At 35.0% G+C, this 20,907-nt stretch overlaps 1 protein-coding gene across 1 annotated transcript in view; it reads right to left on the reverse strand.

The window, feature by feature from the left end:
* Positions 1–20,907, reverse strand: part of LOC111055192 (protein PFC0760c) — a 72,769-nt gene that overhangs the window by 11,009 nt on the left and 40,853 nt on the right. Inside the window, exon 5 of the mRNA XM_039435476.1 lies at positions 7,570–7,647. Within this exon, the coding sequence (XP_039291410.1) occupies positions 7,570–7,647 (78 nt within the window). The remainder of the gene's footprint in view (positions 1–7,569; positions 7,648–20,907) is intronic.

Genomic DNA, 20,907 nt, shown 5'->3' on the forward strand with positions numbered 1-20,907 from the left:
AAGTTGTTCTGGCAATAAAGAATCTTGAATCTTGAAAATAAAGAGCACTTTTAGTTATTGGTAGCCTCAGATGACGTCATCTGCCTGTAGGTTTTTCGTCTCTGCAACGGAAAAACCTGTTTGTAGGCGCGCTGTTACCTATAGGCAGAGCAATACCTAACGTAGTTTTAGCCGCTCCACCCCATGCAATTATACCATAACTAAGAATCGATTGGACATAGGCAAAATAGACTGACTTAATTTATTTTTCATTTAGTATGAAGCTAAGCTGGTAAAATATATAAATCATTTTTCGGAGCTTACGTTGCAAATTGATTATATGATTTTCATATCTAAGATTACTGTCTATCATAACACCTAAATAGTTGTAGCTTTTTACTCTATCAATTGTCTGGCAATTGCAGTCAATGCTATAGTTATCATCGCAAGAATGGAGTTTCAGCATCAAGTCATTAGGGGGCTCACTTGATGTTCTAAGTGCGATAGGCAGACATTTTGTCTTTCCACATTCATGGTAAGAATGTTTTGATCAAACCATGCCTTCAGCTTCTTCATTCCTATTTCGGCTTTTAGTTAAGTTTCATTCCAGCTTGCACCCCTGAATAAAACTGCAGTATCATCTGCAAATAGAAACAGCTCTCCTTCAATATTAAGCTTATCAATATTATTTATATAGATAAGGAACAAAACCGGCCCCAGGGTACTGCCCAGCACCACACCGTATTCCACATCACTAACTCACTTAGTTTCGACCCAATGGAGACAGCTTGTTTTCTGTCACCAAGGTAACTCTTGAACCAGGCCAAAGCCAAGTCCCTCACCCCCATAAGCTCCAGTTTTGAGAAGAGTATACTCCTGTCAATCGAATCGAACGCTTTGGACAGGTCAATAAATACTGTTAGAGCTTTCTCATCTCGATTGATTGCCTCCATAAAGGTGTTATTTATGGAAAAAAGTGCATCTGAGGTATTCTTACTCCTTCTGAAGCCAAACTGAGCATTAGAGAGCAAGTTGTTCTCCTCTGCAGCTGCACCTTGACACATTTTTCCAATAGCTTTGACACTACACTTAGCAGGGATATGGGCCTATAGTTGTTCATATTATCTTTACTACTGGACTTGTGAATCGTTATAACCTTGGCGACTTTCAGATCATCAGGAAATACACCAGTTTTCAGGCTCAGATTTATAAGGTGATTTAATGGGACCAATAGAATATCAATATTGTCTTTAATTAAACTTGTACTAATCTCATCAAAACCTGGGGTCGAGCCACCTGGCATATCTCCTACAATCTTTAAGAGCTGACCTTCCGTGACTGGCTGTATTTGGAACTGTAAATTGGGATTGTTACACAAAGTGCCTTCATGAAGTTCCTGTGAGGGGGGAGGCAACTCTGCAGCTAACTTACTTCCTACTTTAGGAAAATATTCATTAAAAGCATCTGCCACCTCTACTATGCTCTCTTCTCTGTCATCCTCAATATTTTTAAGAAAAAGTTGTATGGGGAGTTGCTGTTTTTTTTACTTTAGTTCCATTGCACTCATTTATTATTTTCCAAAACGTTTTCGGGTTATTTGCATTCGGGTTATCAGTTAATTCTTTTTTGTAATAATTAATTTTAGCATATTTCAAAGTTTGACTGAGTCTATTCCTGAATGAACGGAAATTATGAAGTAATTGCTGGTCGCCAGGATTATTTCTAACTAGTTTACTCATCCTATCCCGTTTTCTAATTTCCCTTATCAGCTCGGTAGTAATCTATGGCTTGAGTTTTTTGTGGCATGCGCGTGCTTTAAAAGGCTTTTCAGCTTTCTCCTTTAACTGACAGATTATTCTCAGAAAGTGAGCACAGCAGGTGTTAGCCTCCTGTTGCATTGTTACCTGATCCCACGATTGTGCCTCAAGCAAGGATCGAAATTGTACCTTATTGAAATAAGTTTGGTGTGTGTGCATAGGTCTAGGTTCGACTTGTGGTTGGACTATTTTGCATAAGACAGCCCAGTGGTCAGTTACATCAGATTTCAAGATTCCCGCGTTGATTGCGTTGCAGTCTGGATGCTTGACAAAAATGTGGTCGATGCATGACTGAGAATAGTCGGTAACTCGGGTAGGTAGATAAATGCCTTCAGTGAATCCGTTCGAGTACATAATGTCCAAGTATCTGTCTTTATCATTATGCCCTCTGTTAACGGGTAAAAGTGTCTATATTAATGTCACCTAAAAATAAATAAGATGTGTTTCTTTTTTCAAGATTACAGTAAAATGTCTCTAGATCATTAAGGAACAAATCAGAGTTCATAGCCGGACTACGATAAATCGAAATGATAGAATAATTTCTATCATTCAACTTAAAACCTGTTTTCAAGATGCCTGGCCTAATTTTATTTGATCTGTTTTACTGTTTAATTTGGAATCAATATAAACCACCGTACCGTCACTCCTATTCCATCCCGCAACCGTACTGAATACTTCGTATCCCTCTAATTGTGTTGAGATTTTGTCATTATCAATCCACGCTTCACTCAATGCAATGAGATCAAACTTTACCTTCAAACTCTCCAGAACAATCAAAGCCTCGTCTATGTTCTTATGATAGCTTCGTATATTAAAGTGAATTATTTTTAGACTATTCGCCCCTTCTCCCTCATAAAACTGTCTCACATCATCGTGCTCATTAAAGTATTCGCACTTTAAATGGCCAAACTCATCTAAACCTACATTGCCTCTGCTCTCTCTCATATAATGTAAGGCTATATGAAATAGAAATGTGTTTTCGCCACACTTGGATGTAATGAGCTGGTTTACGTGCGTCATATGGAGGCCGAAAGTGATTGTTTTCCGACCAGGCCGGTAAAACTTTACGGCCCTAGGGCTGTAAAATGACCTTGAATAACAGCTGATCGTGTCCGATCTCACAAATCATAGAGAGATAATCTCATAACGACTGTAACAATCTATATAATTATGTATCGTGAATCGCGGTATTATGTCTACAATATATTTTATAAATTACTGTTTCATAATTTAATATTTATAAATAGCCTCAACATATATAATGTTGGCTGCATTGTCCATTGTCAGAAAGGTACGTATCGCTAGTATTTAAAAGTGAGAATCGAATTTGAAATCAAAGTACAATAATTGTATCAATATTTAAAATTAATAATAATTATTAACAATTATTGTTTCTTTTTATTATCGAATTCCACTTCTTAATGCAATATGTAACAATTTTTATTGTTACAATTGTGAGTGATGAGAATTATGTGAATTAGCCTGAGAAGTTAGCCTGTTGTGAATGGATTTTGCTGTTTTGCTTTTCGGCGTTGTGTTGTGTTGACTCTGTAAGTGTGTGCGTAGAAGCTATGATCCTAAGAATAACATCAATTTTCCTGGAGCAACAGCTTAGTTCAGACCCTTGCTTTTCTGCGTTGTGTAGTGTCGACTCTATAGGTGTGTGTGTAGAAGTTGTGGTATTGGGAAGATCAACGATTTTCCTAGAATATCAGTCTGGTTCACAACCTATAAGGCAAGGATTTAATAGCTGTCAGGAAAATAGCTGTCACTTGGTGGAGAATGTATCTTAATTGTAGTTGTAACGTCCCCTTCTATTGGTGGAAATTTTTCTAGAGAATAGTGGCTACCAATCACAGTTGGCGTTGGTTGGCTTCCCATCTAGTGAGACCGTTTGCAGCTGTCCACGGCTAGACGAGAAAAGCGAAGTGGATTCACTCAGCGTCTGTCCTCCGACATAAGCAGTACTAAATGTAGTCTGATCAGAACTTGGTGTTATCATGGCTTCCATGCCAGCTTAGGCTTTTTAGTGTTTGACTCTGGAACCTTTTGTTCCAGCAGCATTTTTAGTTTTCTTTGCCTCAGTAGTTGCTTTAATTAAGAAGAGAGAGAGAGTATCAAATTGTCACCTCACAATGGAGATTTTCCTCCTATAACCGCTACTAAAGGTACGTCATAGATTTATAATAATAATTAAGGAAATGATTATCGATGAAAGCTTCCATCAGAGTGTTAAATTTGTTGTGATAGATACATTTGAGTGTAATATGTAGAATGTAGAGTACCATTCTGAAGAAGGAATTGAGAATGATATTTTTGATTTTAAATTATTTTGAAGAGGAAGCTATAACCTAAATTTCAATTACTTGTGTTTAAATCCAAATTGACTGATGTTTAGTATATTATTATGAGTTCTATCAGTATTGTGTTATAGATTTTATTTGTCTTTTGATTCTAATGAAAAGCTTTCATGATTATTAGGAAACACCTATCATGTAATTTATTCTTTTAAATTACACCATATATGTAATTTACGTAAGAGAACTGACTAACTAACAACAATACTCGAAATACCTTGTTATGAAAAGTAATTCAATCAACTTGTGAATTATGTAGGCCTATTATGGAATAACTATGTACTCATCGCTTTGTGTATAGGGCAATACCTGATTACAAATAAATTCTATTCTATTAAATCAGAGATTGAAGTAGGTAATGTCTATTTATGTCTTAAAGTAATAAGTATTGATTTGAGTTTTATATAACCTAAAATAGGTTGATTTTATTATATAACTGAAGTTGAGTTAATTTGTATTATCCTAGTTTATTTTTTTATTCTAACAGCGGTGTAAGTACGGGAACATCAAGTATGGGATCAACGTACGAATCCATCAATTTATGGGTTCATGAACGTGTGTCGTTAAGCTGCTGAGACGCCTCTGAATCGATGGCCGTCCTAGAAGCTTGGGGTATGCTGTCTCCTGTCCATCTGGACGTGTAGAGCTCGATCACCGAGCCTAGATTCAAATTGAAGAAACGGCTATGAGGTAACAACCTTTTTTCCAAATTAAACGAACGTCCCAGGAACACCGGATGTGACAAAATGGGTTTTAGTGACGACAGACTTTCAATCAATTAAAACGTGCGGAATTAGACTTTTTGTTAAATCGTAATTTTGAGATATTATTGGGGATAGATAGATTATTATTTTATTAATTGGTTTGAGTAATAGATTTTCGGTTGTATCTTTACATTGAAATGTGAGGCCATATTTTCTCTGTAAGGATCCAGCTGGAATTTCAGTTTTCTTTAAATTTATAAATAATTATAATCTTCTAAACTACTAAAAGTTGAATGAGTATATGAATTTTTAAAGGTCCCTTATTGATAAATTAATGTTTTGAAATAATTCATCTTAAAGTTGTAAAGGATCAAATGAAGTTTCAAGGACCCTAACCTTTTCTAAATTTGTTTTGATGACATATATTTTTTGAATAGTTTTTTCAGGTAGTATTCCATGATGTGATACTTGAGGATGTTTGTCTTTGCAGCTTTCATGATATAAAGATACAGAATAGTTATTATTGGGGATCATTAATATTTGATAATGTTTTGATAGTGTTTTAAGTTTCCAAGTGTGTTCTAAATTTAATGTTCTAAGAATTTTATGAGTTTTATGTGGATCTTTTCTTAAAATATTACTTGTCATTTATGATTAACTTCTGAGACATATCTATGATATTTCAATAATTGCTCTTTGAAATTAGAGTCTTTAAGCTTCTTATGATTCAATCTAAAACGTTTTCAAATGTAGAGAATACAGAGTAGGTTATTACCGAATTTTCTATATCAGAGATAACTTTCTAAATTAGTAATTTTATTTTCGGTTTCATGATGTAACTTCTTTGTTTTATTGATTGTTGAATTTAACTGTAAGAGGTGACAATATAGTTGATACCTTCTCTCTATTTCGTTGTCTCTCTGTCATTTCTGGTTTCCTGTCTCTAGCACTAGGTATGTTATCAAGCGTCCTTTTATTAAGTTATATTGTGTGTGCTTCTAAATTCTAATTCAAAATTAACTTTCTAAATTCATAGCACGGCACAATACAATCAACATAATAATAAGAAAATACAGCAGAGTTCTGAAGTTTAAGGTAAGTCAACTGGTGAAACTCATCCTTGACTGAAAATTCCTAGTAATTTTCCGAAATTCATTATTAAAACTGTTAGATAATATATTTCTTAATATTAAACCATATAGAGAAACATTAGGCCCACTCAAGATTGAATCTTCGAATGTTTTCTCTATGATTTAACTATTTCAGAGCAATATTTTGTTGTGAAAATGCCGGCAATCTGGCTTCAAATTGCCACTATACACTATATTATAGTAGTAGCCTAGATTATACGTTACCTGACTTAATTCAGAGTGAAAATTTTATTGTGAGACAGATAATATATTATTTTAATAATATAAGTCATGAGCCAAAGTCTGTTGTACGCTTTTTAGGAGTGAAGTAAACTTAGAAGTCTAGTTTACAGTACAGTATTACGTGTCTTCTTAGTCTTATGAGTCAGGCCCCTTTGTTCAACAATACACAATGGCCGAGAGCGTAAAGGCGTAATACATCAGTACTCATAATTCGGTGATTAACATGATCAAGGTTCGAATCTCGGTCAATGACACTTTTTTTTGTCAATGATTTCGACTTTTATTAGCTATTTTTTAAATTAGTTACCGTACTTACTTTTTTTAAATTTCAATCAATTTTTTAGATATATTTCAGTAATTTGAGACAAAATGTGAAACATGCAATTATATTAATTTTTTCATCACATTATTTCAAAATAGTAATGAAAATTCGATTCATCCATTTATCCATGAGATATTGCACCGGGCGCAAAGCGCTTTTATCTGGTAAATGGATTTCATCCGATAAATGGATGAATTATTATTTATTTTGGAAGTATTATTTATAATACTGTATTATAAGGCCAGATTGCACAGAAGTCTGTTAAATATTTGAGATTAAATGTCATGAGAACCAATCAGAATAGACTGTAAATACAAACAATTGAATGTACATTTGACCTCTCAGAAAAAGTAGTAGAATCTGCTAGAGGATTCATGTTCTCAAACAATTATAACTGCACATTCGATTCTATTTAAATAATAAAGAATAAAATAATAGAGATTTGTTGTATAAAAAGTATAATGATTTTATAATTTATTTTACGTGAAAAACAAAGAATTAACTGTCAATAATGCTTATTTTTTATAATTAATATGTATTTATGTATCTAGTATAATTAAATAGGTATTTAAACTATCAAAAGATCATTTCTATAACTTGATATGAATTATTTTGTAGTTTTGATACCGAATAATAGAATACGATGATACTATCATAACCTCATTGACATTGTATGATTTAAAGTAGCATAACCTTAAATTTTGCTTTCAAAATTGCCAATTAACATTATTATATTTTTTTTTTTTTTGGTGTGGCGAAAAATACCGTTCGCAACACGGACAAAATGTTTTTCCGGCTCTCAAACGCTTCAAGTTCTCGACTTCGTCTCGAACTTGAAAACCGCGATCTCGAGCCGGAAAACGTACATTTTCGACCCTAGGTGCGATATACTATTATATAAGGCTTAGGTAAAATCTGGATAGGAACGGATAGATTGTAGATAAGAAAAAATAAAGAGAAAAAAATATATCATATACCTAATAGTGAGTAAGTAAGTATAGAAATGGGAAAGCTTACCTAATCTCATATATTCTATTCTCTTCTCAGCCAAAGTCAATATCCTTGGGCAGTCTCCAGTTCCAACGATTCGACCTCCTGAAATAGAAATTATTCGATAATGAGAATAATTATTATTCAACTTAAAGCTCACTTATTGTTCAACAGTCGATGGATATTTTAGCAGAGAATAATAGTTATCATAATGAAAATAAGCACAACGTATGATTTATCAACCACATTTATAGGAATGGATGATGAGCTTTCCCTAACTTATTTTTATACTGTACTGTTTTCCTAGCCAGATTCAATCTCTCAAAGTCAAATTTGTCCAGTCTGTTTTTTTAAGCAAAAACAATTTTCATATTTTTTGGAAGAACCCAAGATTGTTTCTTTTATAGAAGTTTTTCAGTTATCGTATATATAACTGATAATTTGACACCTTGTGAGACCATACTTCTAAAGTTTGTTTCTTATAACTACTGTATGTTCTTATGTTACTGTTACTGTTTCTTATGACACTACTGTATCACTCAGTACATTATCGAGTTATGTTTCGTTGATAGAATAATTATTTGTTAATCCTATACTATTAATCGAGCAATTTCTGTCCAGATGTTTATATGTCCACTGTAAATTTTTGTTTAAACCTCACTTGGACTAGGCTTTTAGATATGTGAATTCGGAAGAGAAACCGATTCGAAATAATCTCTATTCTGCCGGCCAGGATAGCCAAGACGACTATGGCATTACATAGTCTGATAGCGCTACCTGGTCACGGGTTCGAATCCCGCCGGTAGGCATGGACGTGATCATCTCATCAAATCACCCTCGCACTTTCAATTCCGAGTTAAAATCTCACGTGGGCTTGAAAATAAGAATAATTTTAATTCCTTCAATGCCCATTTAGCTATAACTCGAATTAGCATCACACATAAGTCACACTGCAGCTCTATTCACTTTTTTCCGTACATTTCCGTACATGCTTCTATCCAATCAATATTTTGGCATCGGGGAAAGTTTCAATCGACATCACTGTCAACAGACCTAAAAGACCTCACATGAAATTGATAAACCATAATATGGCGAATCTTGGCTTTTGGCGAGATTTCTCACCATATTTAGCGACAATATTAGAGATGGTTTTTCATAAATATCTTCCAAAAAAAGCTATCACAACCTCTAAAATGCATTTGGCGGGAGTAGATATTGGATTTAACAGCACGACTTCGGGCCCATCACTTAAATGACCGTTTTTAGCTATTGGAGACATAAATAGGTTCTCTTTGACGATTGTGCAACGAAATCATGTGTTTAGTTGGGCATTTTTAGTTTTATGGGAGCTATAGTTTATGTTGACATCTGTGCAACGAGAAGTGGAGTTATGGCTTCATGAATAAGTTGAATAGGCCTACCTGATTTTAACTTTATGTGACGACTCTGCAACCGGGCATAAATAACTTACTGAAAATGTGGGGAAATTCAGGAAGCGAAATTTACTTGAAACTGTCAGTATTGTTTTAATAGTAAGTAATGATGCTTTTTAATTTTATTGTTTATTGCAGATGATGCTAATTTGTGCTTTTAGCTTGTGCGTGGGTGATTTGATAAGATGATCAGAGTTTACTATGCATTAGTAAACTCTAAATTGCAGTATGGGGGGCTACATTGTGGGGAGGTACTTATTATTCATCTGTGAGACCACTGTTTATTACACAAAAAAAAGTTAGTAGAGTAATGCTGTTCAAAGGAAGTTGAAAACATGCTCAACCTCTTTTTTCTCAACTGCTTGTGTTTCCTTTAAGACATCTATATGTATTTCGTGTAATGAGGGCTTTCTATTTGAGAAGTGGTAATTCAGTGAGTAAAATTAATATATATTCTCAAAGATTGCGGAATACCCAGACAACTGAGATACCAAAGCACAGAGGCATATAAAAAATTATTTGAATACTTAGCTATAAAAATGTCGAATAAAATTAATCCAACTAAGGAAAATTTGAGGTCAAAACATTTATTGGAAAAATATATTTCAGGCAATTTTTGATGAGCATAGTTGATATTGAGAATTGGATTAGATCATTGGGCTAGTGACACTTAATGTTTTTATTTTTTCAAGATTTATTTTTGTTATTTTTTTTTAAGAAATTTGTTTGTGATTAAGTGAGTATCGGGCTTGACTCACTCTTATTTTTTGCTAATATCAAGTTTGGTAACCCCAACACAATTTTCATTACAGGGGTACCACACATTATTGTTTCTTGTACCAAACAGTATGATTGGCTAATTAAGTAGTAATATAATTTTGTAACATAGAAGTATATTACATTATGTATTGTTTCGTTATTTAAAAGAAATATGGATTTTTAATAATAGTTTTTTTAGCATTAAGTAGCTGGAGAATGTAGCTAATAACTTTTGTTTATATTATTGTGACTGCATATGGCGATGTTTGAATGAGAAATATTTCTTTGTATTCTTACATTGTTATATTTTTGAGCCATAGAATTTGATAAATTTGGCTAATAACTTAATATCTTTGTTTTGTTTTTTTCTTGTAATATTGTACTGTTGTTTATGAGAAACAATAAATTCTATTCTATTCTATGTTAATGCATACCGGCGGGATTCGAACCAGCGACCAGGATCACGAACAAAAAGTATGGCATGTAATAGAGCTGACCTCCGGCAGAGTGGAGGGTGCTTACCCCCCTAACATGAATGATAGTTTACTCACTTGCTGACTATTTCGAGTTGTTCTGGTGAGGGAGTGTTGGCTATAGTGAGGTCCACGTTATAATGGCAGTGGAGAAAAATAGGAGAAAAACGTTCCTCTATCTTGTTAATGCCTTCTATAGACGTTAGCTGATACAGGTTTATTGATGTAATATTAACGGTTAATTCTCGTTTAAAATACTCAATTATATTTTATCAAGCAAGAACTTATATTTTTCAATAATTTCATAACTAGTAGTTCTGTGAACAGTAGACCTCACGCAGTATTCTCATCCACAAGTACCTGATTGAAACTATAGACCTTATGGAAACACAGCAATAGACTGGCTTCTCCACACATCTGTGTAATCACTTGCCAGCTGATTTATGATGAATAATATTCTATAGTCTTATTTTCACTCTAATATTGGCGTATGAAGGAGGCTCCTTTTTCCTTTTATATTATCCTTCAAATGTAAAATTTCCAAAAACCTTGTATATAAGTCGAGGCGCAATTAAAAAAGGAACATACCTGTCAAATTTCATGCAAATCTATTACCGCGTTTCGCCGTAAAAGTGCAACATATAAACATTTAAACATTAAGAGAAATGCCAAACCGTCGACTTGAATCTTAGACCTCACTTCGCTCGGTCAATGAATTTTCATCATAAGGATGGAATATTTTGTTAATCCTATACTATTAAACGAGCAATTTCTGTTTATATGTTTAGATGTTTGTATTTCACCGGATCTCGATAACGGCTCTAACGATTCTCACGAAATTCAGAACATAGTAGGTTTATAATATAAAAATTCGATTGCACTAGGTCTCATCCCTGGGAAAACTCACTGAAAGACACTAAAAGGATAATTATTATTTATCCTTGGAAAAACAGCAGCTAATAATTATTTCATCGTCTGTTGATGATGGAAGTGAGTGAGCGAGTTCATGTGTGTGGGACTATGTCAAAATTATGACTCAGCTGTTGAACTTTTGTAATCATTCAATCAGGTGAATGATGCTGGTTGGGAAAAAGCAGGGTTCTTTTCAATCCTAATTAATTCCAGTATATCCATATTTTTTAAATGGTCTTCTCTGATTTGGTTCACGTGAAATTAATCAAAATAAAATTTAACCGGCTTTTGTGCAACCGGGCCTTTGTGAGAGAAATTTTTGTATTCCTCTGGGAATTAAACTCAATTTACTGTGATTAGATAGAACATTTCTGTATAAACTATGAATGTTATTATTCTTTCGTAATAAATGTTTTATGCTTTAGTACCTAGAGCAAAGCTCGGTCCCCGATATTATGAGCTAATCATCGTCTTCTTTTCCGAGCTGCGGTCTCGAATTGTAAATTCAAATTGATAATATTAACTTTAGGCAGTCACAGAGTAAAGCTGCGTTGACACCAATAGCTTAGTTATTAATTCTACATTGTTAAAAGACGATATAGCAACAGAGCAAAGCGATAAAGAGATAGCGCTATCTAGTTTGTTGAATGATAGACAAGGATAGCAATACCATTGCTAATTCAACACTGCCATTATAACGTGGATCTGACTATAGAGACCCACCTCTCAAATCATTGTTTCTATTGAATGTGAGATTATAACATTCTGACGTGTCACGTGTCACATGCTGAGCAAGCTCTGCTTCATTGTACAGCTTTCTGTCACAAAAATTAAACTAAAATAAACAAAACTTTACTATTTACCCAACATGAATAAGTAATAGCTTACCAGGTTTTGTAGAATCACATCTCTTAATGTTCAACAACTTTAATAAAGTACCTGGCAAACAGAAGAATATGTTATAAATCGAACCAGAACAAGGATTCGTACAAAAATAATTCTACAATAAAATCAATCAAATTTATAACTATTTTTATTGTTTTATTGGATCGATTGGATAATCAGCTAGAGATTGCTAATTCCAAGTAATTTTCAAGTTGGTTCAAAATCTAGTAATAATTTACAATATTATTACTAATCTAATTAAGGTAATTTTGAATCTAGTTTTTCTTCTAGTGTGCACCTTTGATGTTGTCATTTTCAGAATAAAAGCGTAACATCGATTTCGTACGAAAATAAATCTTTAAAATGGCTTCAAACACTTCTGTAGACTTTGTGAGCTGATGTTTATGACGAAGTTCCGAGCAAGTGATAACCTTGCCTTATCTACCGTGGGGAACCTTTGGATCCTTGAATCCGTCCCTTCAAAAACAATAAACAATTAAATAATAGTAGATAGAGTCGTGCCGAAGGCTATCAAGTTCAAGAAGTATTGTTACTTATTGCAAAGTGTTAATATATTAAAAAAAATATTGACATTAAAAGGTTAGTTCTGTTCACTAGACAACACACTTTGGCTACTATTCTCAACTGTTGTGAAAACAGTTATTCGACCAATTAAGTAAAGTAGAGTTGGCTCAGTGAATGAATTCAGACTCAGTTCAACAATGAATTAGCTGCACTTTATAAAGAGCCGCCCCTGTCTGTATAGATGTCAGACTGAGCCGCTAAAGATGAGCAGCGCATGTGGAGCGGATGCCAGACACTCGATCTCCCAGAAAAATATATATGGGACAACCAGGAGGCAGAAGACCGGTGGAAAAGCCAAGACTGAAATGGTTGGATGGCATCTCAAAGGATGCTGCAGAACTTCTTCGCATCAGGAATTGATGGTGATGGATGGAGGCGCAGTATTGAGGAGGCCAGGGCTCGATTTGGGCTGTAGCGCCATCGAAGAAGAAGAGTTGGCTCAGTAGAGTTAGCATGCCAGCTACTCGACCACTAACCTACTAGTGAAAACCAGGCTTAATACTCTCATTTTACTGGCATCTCAACCACTTGCAATAAATTTGATTAGATATCTATTTATCTAGTCATGTACAATTATCACACTCATATGAGAAGGAACAACAGGCTTATGCCCAAAACTGCCTCTTTTCAAATTTATACTACAGTCAGTGGCGAAGCTGAAGGAGAATCTAAGAGTCTGAGACTCCCCAAAATTAATTATTATTGATGTGAATATTATTTTTTATTAGCATAAATTTCTTTGCAAATTTAGAAAAGAACTGGCCAGACCAACTTTCAAACTGTTCTGTGGCTCTCTGTCCGGCCGACAGCCGACTGGCTATAGCTATCTATTCATTCGCATGGTGAGCCTCCAACTCAGGAGACTCTCAATTCATTCATAATGGGCGTGGCGTATTGTATGGCTGCTATGACAACGTGACGTAGCACCATAGCTATGTAGTAGGACTTCAAGCCTAGACTCCAACTGTGTTCATAGTTCGAGTTCAGTCTATATCGATGTCTAGATCTCGATGTATCGAACGGTCGACATCGAAACAATCGTCTTCAAACATCGATGCTTATAAAAATTTGAAGATTTCAATTTCAAATAAATCAGTTGGTTTGTGGCTCGTCTAACACTTGGCTTGCTCTTAACCTACAACTCGGTTTTGCAGTTTGCTTTGGTTTACTCAACAATAATGAACCAAATCCTTTTTCAATTTTGGAATTTTATCCTTGATTTGTTGAACTTTTAGCATAATTGCTTATTTTTTAATACTTATACAATGAATGAGTGTAATGATCTGGTGAAGTATTTGCATCAAACTCTGTTTTCTTCTTCGTCTTTTGAATAAAATTGTGCTTTGAAAGACAAGCGGTAAGCTTAAGTGTTCTTAGACTCCCCTTTTAGTTATAGGTAGCTTCGCCACTGACTACAGTCCAAATCAAAATCTAGGTTATTCAGAGTATTCTGAATCTATCATTTTAGATTATTCAGCTTACCTTCATTTCCCGACAAGGAAAACGCCATTGTGACCAAGAACATGATAAAGAAGAAGTTGGTAAAGAACATCAGGAGGACGGGAGGTTTCGAGATCGGAGTGGGTGGCTTCTCAGGACAACAGATCGGAGTGGGTCGCTTCTCAGGAGGACAACAGTACCCATGAGCAACTCTAAACATCCTCTTGGAAAATAACCCAGTTATGACTGGTCTTCTGGTCTTTCTCGAGGTAGCATCTGAGACTGGAATGTGTAATACAAATATATAATTGTTCCACATTTTGTTGTTGGTTATATATATTTGTTCTATTGTTCTTGTTCAAGTTATTTTGCACTGTTATCATTTAGGGCCGGTTTCCGAGCTCGGGATCTATAAGTCCTGGACTTATAAGCCCTTCACTCAGAAAGCGAAATTATAACTCCAGGGTCTAACGTGATCTCTAAACTCAAGGGTCTATTTGAGTCCTCGACTAAATTAACGCTCTGACTCGGAAAGCCAATTTTCTGACTCCATAGTTTAAAGCCGGTTAAAGTATAGAACTTGGCTGAATCCCGAACCCGGAAACCAGCCCTTATTAAAAAAATACCCACAAAGTAACATTTATTTATTCACCACTATCCTCTATATAATAAGAGAGAGTAAGGTAGTGTTTGTTTGTTTGTTCGCATCAAAACATGTCAACTTGTGGATTACGTACCGGAAAAACGGGAATGATTCTGATCTCCAAATTTTGCACATAGATTCTAAAAATATCAATCTCTTGCATCTCGAAGCTCAAATCTAATTTTTAATTCTAGATTTTTCAGAATTAATTAATGTTCACATTTCATTCATGGAACATGAATATAAAAAAGAGATATCCATAACATTAAATAATTATATTTTAATATAGAACTACAATCTAGAGAGACTGGACTACCTCTTCGAAACAGATGGTTAAGATTGGTAACTAAATTAATAACAAGTCCAATTTTGTCAGGTTAGCATTAAGTTGAGGGAGGTTTCTAGATGAGATCTGAATTCTGTCACTTTATTATGTTAGAACAAAGTTTAAGAACTTATCTGTATTCAAGGGAAGAGCTAGCTCATACACGTACGGGATAGGAAAATTATGTTTGACGCATTAATTATCACGTATAAACTACTGGACTGATTAACTCGAAATTCTGCATATAGATTCTTAATTAACCGAGGATGGTTCTAGGCATATTTCAAACTCTTCAAGATTCCACTCGGTCAAATTTCCAGTTTGTCAAGTTTCAAAACAGACACTTGCGGAGCACGGGTTACCTGCTAGTATATAATAAGAGAGAGTAGAGTAGTGCTTCTTTGTTTGTTCGCATCAAAACATGTCAACTTGTGGATTACATACCGGAAAAACGGGAATGATTTTGATCTCCAAATTTTGCACATAGATTCTAAAAAATATCAATCTCATGCACCTCTAAGCTCAAATTTGATTTTTACTTCTAGATTTTTCAGAATTAATCGATGTTAAAATTTCATTCATGGAACATGAATATAAAATTGAGATGTCCATAAAATAATTATGTTTTAATATAGAACTACAATCTAGGAAATTCACGTATGACGCAACATCACGTCTGAACAACTGGACTGATCGACTTGAAATTTTGTAAATAGATTCTTAATCAACCAAGGATGGTTCTAGGTCTACTTTAAACTCTTCAAGATTCACCTGACAAGTTTTAAAATAGACCCTTGCGAAGCACGGGTTACCTGCCAGTTCTAATCAAAAACTTGACATGACAAACTGAAAAAAAACAGCGCGGGTTAACTTTGAGGGGTTTACAAAATACGGAGGACCGAGGAAAATACATAAAATGCGGATTGACTTAAATGTGCGGTTGTAATGATGCGGTTTTAACGATGACTGAGGGTCTTCAGCCAGCTCTGCCGGGAGATAGCACCCTTCTCCTCCTCCTCCGAGATAAACAGAGCTAGGTAGAGAGAGAGAGAGGGGGAACTAAAAGCGATAAGACGCACTGTACTATTTGCGTTCTAACCACTTGACGTAGTGGAATCTTGAAGAATTATTGGAAATAGGCCTATAACCACCATCGGTAAATAAAGAATCTATATGCAAAATGTCGAGTCGATCAGTTCAGTAGTTCAGACGTGATGATGCGTCATACGTGAATTTCCTATCCCATACGTGTATAAGCCAGTTCTTTCCTTTATTATAGTATAGATAAGTTCTTCAACTTGGTACTAACATAATAAAGTGCCAGAACTCAAATCTTATTTAGAAACCTTCCTCAACTTAATGCCAACCTGACATAATTGACTGGTTATTAATTTAGTTACCAATTTTAACCATCTGTTTCGAAGAGGTAGTCTCTCTGGATTATAGTTTTATATCAACATATGTTAATGACATCTCAAATTTATAATACATTCATGTTTTCTTTCTATTGATGTCTGAATAATTTTTATCCGACACATAGTTATATTCTAGTAAATGATTATGTTCATCAATTTCGAGACATTTAGAGCAGAAAACATATGAAGTTTTCGACATGCTAGAAACTTCTTTGTTGCAAAGGTAGTAGAAAGAACGTATTTTGGCCTCTCAGGAGTTAAAAAATACGATCTTTCAATTACTTTCAACAATCGGAAAAATTTCATTTTTTCTGAGAAACTTTCTTGCTTTCACCACCCATCTTTTAAAGAAGTTTCTAGCATTTCGATAATTTCATATGCTCGAAATGACTTGACATTATCGAAAATAGTCATCAATTTAAAAATATTTACAGGTTGGATAGAATAAATCCGGACACCAATAGGAAGAAGACATTGTCCCCATTATTTGGATGAAAATTCTTACGTATTACAACACCCCATGATTCTGACAGAAGTGATATTCAAAAAGAAAACAAAATTTTAGCGATGTTTTCAATTTTGTCAAAACAATTCAATTTACTATTTATCATAATTTGTTTGTATGGTATGAGATGTTATAGTATTTCTCCATAATTGAAAGAATAAGACGTTGTTGTTTTCAATACCACATTAATTTATTCGAAAATCAATTCATCTTACATAACCAGGTTTCATGGTAACACCTACCACATCTTCAGCTGAACTCTGAAGTTCTCGAGTTCAGCTGAAGATGTGATAGGTGTTACCATGAAACCTGGTTATGTAAGATGAATAATATTCGAATAAATTAAAGTGGTATTAACAACATCAACGTCTTATTATTTCAACTCCTTTTTATCCTTCAAACTTGAAACTTTTTCAGCTCTACTTGAATATCAGCGATGACATTCTACAAACAATTCTGTGGTCAAATTAGACATTTGAGAATGTTGCAATTTTACACAGTTTGGAGGCTCTATATTTTATTTGGTTGGAGGGCCAAGTCTAAACTTATTTAATACAGACTATAAGGCGTTACACTGTTGAGTCTCCTGGCGGTCCCTTGTCACTAATCGAATCCCGCCGGTGGGCATGAACGTTTGATCCCACGCATTATCCATGACCTATGCACAAGCTAGTAGCTTAAGTGGGCATCATAAAAAAATTACATCTGGCATAATATTATATCCATCCGAAAAATAAATATTTACATGATTTATCAATCAACTTCAATAATAGAGATTCTTAAATAATTCCAGTAGTTCATTATACAGTAGCTATTGTTGTTGTATATCTACAATATCCTACAAAATCCTACAATCTCACTATACTGTATTTGATTTTTTGTCATAGTCATTCAATCTCAGCTGTTTTCCATGCATGAAATCAAGCCGGTAAATAGCTGTTTGCAGAACAAATAAACATATGATTCTCATTACAGCATACTGTACTGTAATGGAACCGTATTGTTTCTTTACAGTCGAGTATGTTTCCTAGTTCCGAAAGAGGAACAGCAAAACTGCTACAAAAAAACAAAAACAAAACACCTACAGCGCTCCAGGTGGAAGTTTGTCAACTTCCACAAAATTCCTGATTCGGAATTTGGAACTAGGTTATGTTTAAAGAATGCATGTAGTAACGGTAGCACAAGCAGGTAATGTTTTCTACTTCTCAATTATTCTTCTTTAGATTATTATGACGAAAAATAGTGTACGTTACTTGGACGTGAATGTCTTTTGCAGTGCTCAGATGAAATTCTAGTCTCGGCTAATGCCTCGACTAGAAACATCATTCTCGCCTGCAAAAGGCTCCTTCCCATCCTTGTTACGTAAGATACTATTATATGATTTTTTTAATCAAAAACGTTTGTAGTAATTTTACTTAACTGTAGAAAAGATAGATAGAGAAAATAAGTCATAGCAATCTTTTCTCTATGATTCAACTCACCTTTGGCATTACTATTTTCAACCGGAGGTGTGAGAGGTCTTTGTGCCACATCCTCAGCTTCTGATTCTTGATTCTCATTCGACTCTTCCTCGTTTTTGCTGCCGTCTTCTGCCGCAGAAACTGCCGAATCCAGTTCTGAATCTCCGATCACTTCGATACTTTCAGTCTCACTCAAGGAGCTCGCCAAGGTCTCATTGGCTTCTATCAAGTTCCATCCGTCAGAAATATCAGAATCACTGTGCTCTGTCCTTGCTGGTTCCATCTGAAATCGATGACAAAAGTTTTGAAGTGACAGAATTGTTTTTTTTTTATTTTCAATTGGAATAGGATCCCCATGGAATTACTGTCATAAATATCATATACTTGTAAAATAAATACAGTTGAGCCTCTGTATAACAAAGTCGATTATCCCGAGAAAAAAATCGCTGCAGAGAGGTATTCGTTATTGAGAGGTGTTCTTTCAAGAAAACTGCCACAATCTTATGGATCTTATTATATCAAGGGCGGTAATTGAATGAATATGGTTCTTAGCATCGTACTCAACTATGGTATGTATTAACATCGGGAACGTAGGTAGTGACATTTTGTGAAATGTCACAAAATTGAAATGTGTGACAAAAGCAAGGATGAGAAAGTCCAGTCGTTCACCTGCCTGGTCTACGAATGACAAGTGGATTCTACATTTCCAGTAACTCACATTCAATTTCCGACATTGTTTCAACCTCTATTGACCACCCTGAATTGCCATCTTCTTCCTACCTGAATTGCCATTATTTTTAGTCTATTCACCTTTCTGCGGAAACTAAACGATCCTTGAAAATGACCGTCTGCTTTCTATACACACTACATTTTGCATGTGGAAGTGAAGATAAAACTTTATTGTTGAGAGGTTCGAAATTCGTTAAATAGAGGTAGATTAGCAGCCAAAACTCTAAAATGTCATGGGACGTGTAAACTCTAAGGTTCAACTTAAGAAATTTATATTGATTTTAAATTGTAATCAATAATTTTGATGTAAAGGGACTGTATTGAATAGAAAAGAAACAAGTGATATCTCTACAGAAACAAGTACATGCAATGAATATATAAAAGAGAACTACCGAAAATCTGCAGAGTACCTAATGTAATATTTATATTATTGAGCTTACAACTCCCAGGTAAGGTATTCAGGTGTCCCCGAGGTAGGAGATGAATCAAGGATGGTGAAAAGGCAAGCTTAATTGTATCTACTGTTGTAAATCGGCTTCCATCATATAACGTTGCACATATATTTCTGACGAGATATTTACAATGTCTTTAAAGACTATAGATCGGTGAACTTTCCAATCGAAAAATAATAGTTTAAAACTTTCAACTAAAGGGAGTTTGGCAAACACTCTTCCAAACGTAGGTTTATGGTGTACGATATAACATTACGAAAAATAATAATTTGAAGAACGATTTTCTTCTGGAAATGATCGACGAATAATAATTATCAATTCCAACTCGAGGCAAGCTATTACGAAGCGAGACTGAACTGAAAAAGAAAATAGCCTACCGGCAGTGAGCGCGACGCACTCAAGTGAAAGAAATACGAACTGAACGAGGATCGCGCGTCCAATTCAAAAACGAAAAATGAAAACTAGAGCTGGCTCCAACATCCCCCCCCCCCGGCTGAAAGCTATTTTCAGACAAGGAGAGAACAAAGAAACGAAAAAAAACAATGAATAAACGACGAAAGAATAAAAATAAAACAAAACGAGAATAAAACAAAAAATGCAAAGGAAAATATTGAGTAGGCAACGGATACAACTTGGTAGCCGGCCTTTTGAAGCGACCATTGCGCCACCGCACCATAGCCACTCGAACGACACCGTCAGCACCGGGAAATACTTCCTCAATCACCCCCAGAGGCCATTTCAACGGTGCGACATTTGGTTGATCCACTAGGACGATTGTACCAACCGTGAGAGGGGTGGAATCCTTACACCATTTCACACGGGTTTGTAATTCATGTAAGTATTCTTTGCGCCAACGACTCCAGAAAGACTGAACATTTGATTGATTAATTCAAACCGATCCAAGCGATTCATTGACGATCTCCACATTTAACATGGAAGGTACTTAAGAGTGTCAAAGTGAGAAAATGAGCCGGTGTGAGGCGAGGGGTTCACTCGGATCCGCGCTCATTTGACATAACGGGCGTGAGTTAAGTACAGCCTCAATTTGAACTAAGACAGTGTTCAATTCTTCGTAAGTCAACAACTGGTTACAAATAACTCGAAACAGGTGTGACTTTACTGATTTTATATTTGCCTCCCAAAGACCGCAGAAGTGAGGTGAACCTGGCGGGATGAAATTCCACTCAATGCTATGATCAGCAAGTTCATTCTGGAGCAGGTTTTGATATTCCTTGGAGTTCAGCATCCGTGACAATTTTATTAGCTCATCATAGGCGCCGACGAAGTTGGTACCATTATCGGAATACATGACCTTACAAGGACCTCGTCGAGCAAGGAAACGGCGAAAA

This window comes from Nilaparvata lugens, chromosome 9 (assembly GCF_014356525.2).
Source record: "Nilaparvata lugens isolate BPH chromosome 9, ASM1435652v1, whole genome shotgun sequence".
In the NCBI taxonomy this organism is placed as follows: Eukaryota; Metazoa; Arthropoda; class Insecta; order Hemiptera; family Delphacidae; genus Nilaparvata; species Nilaparvata lugens.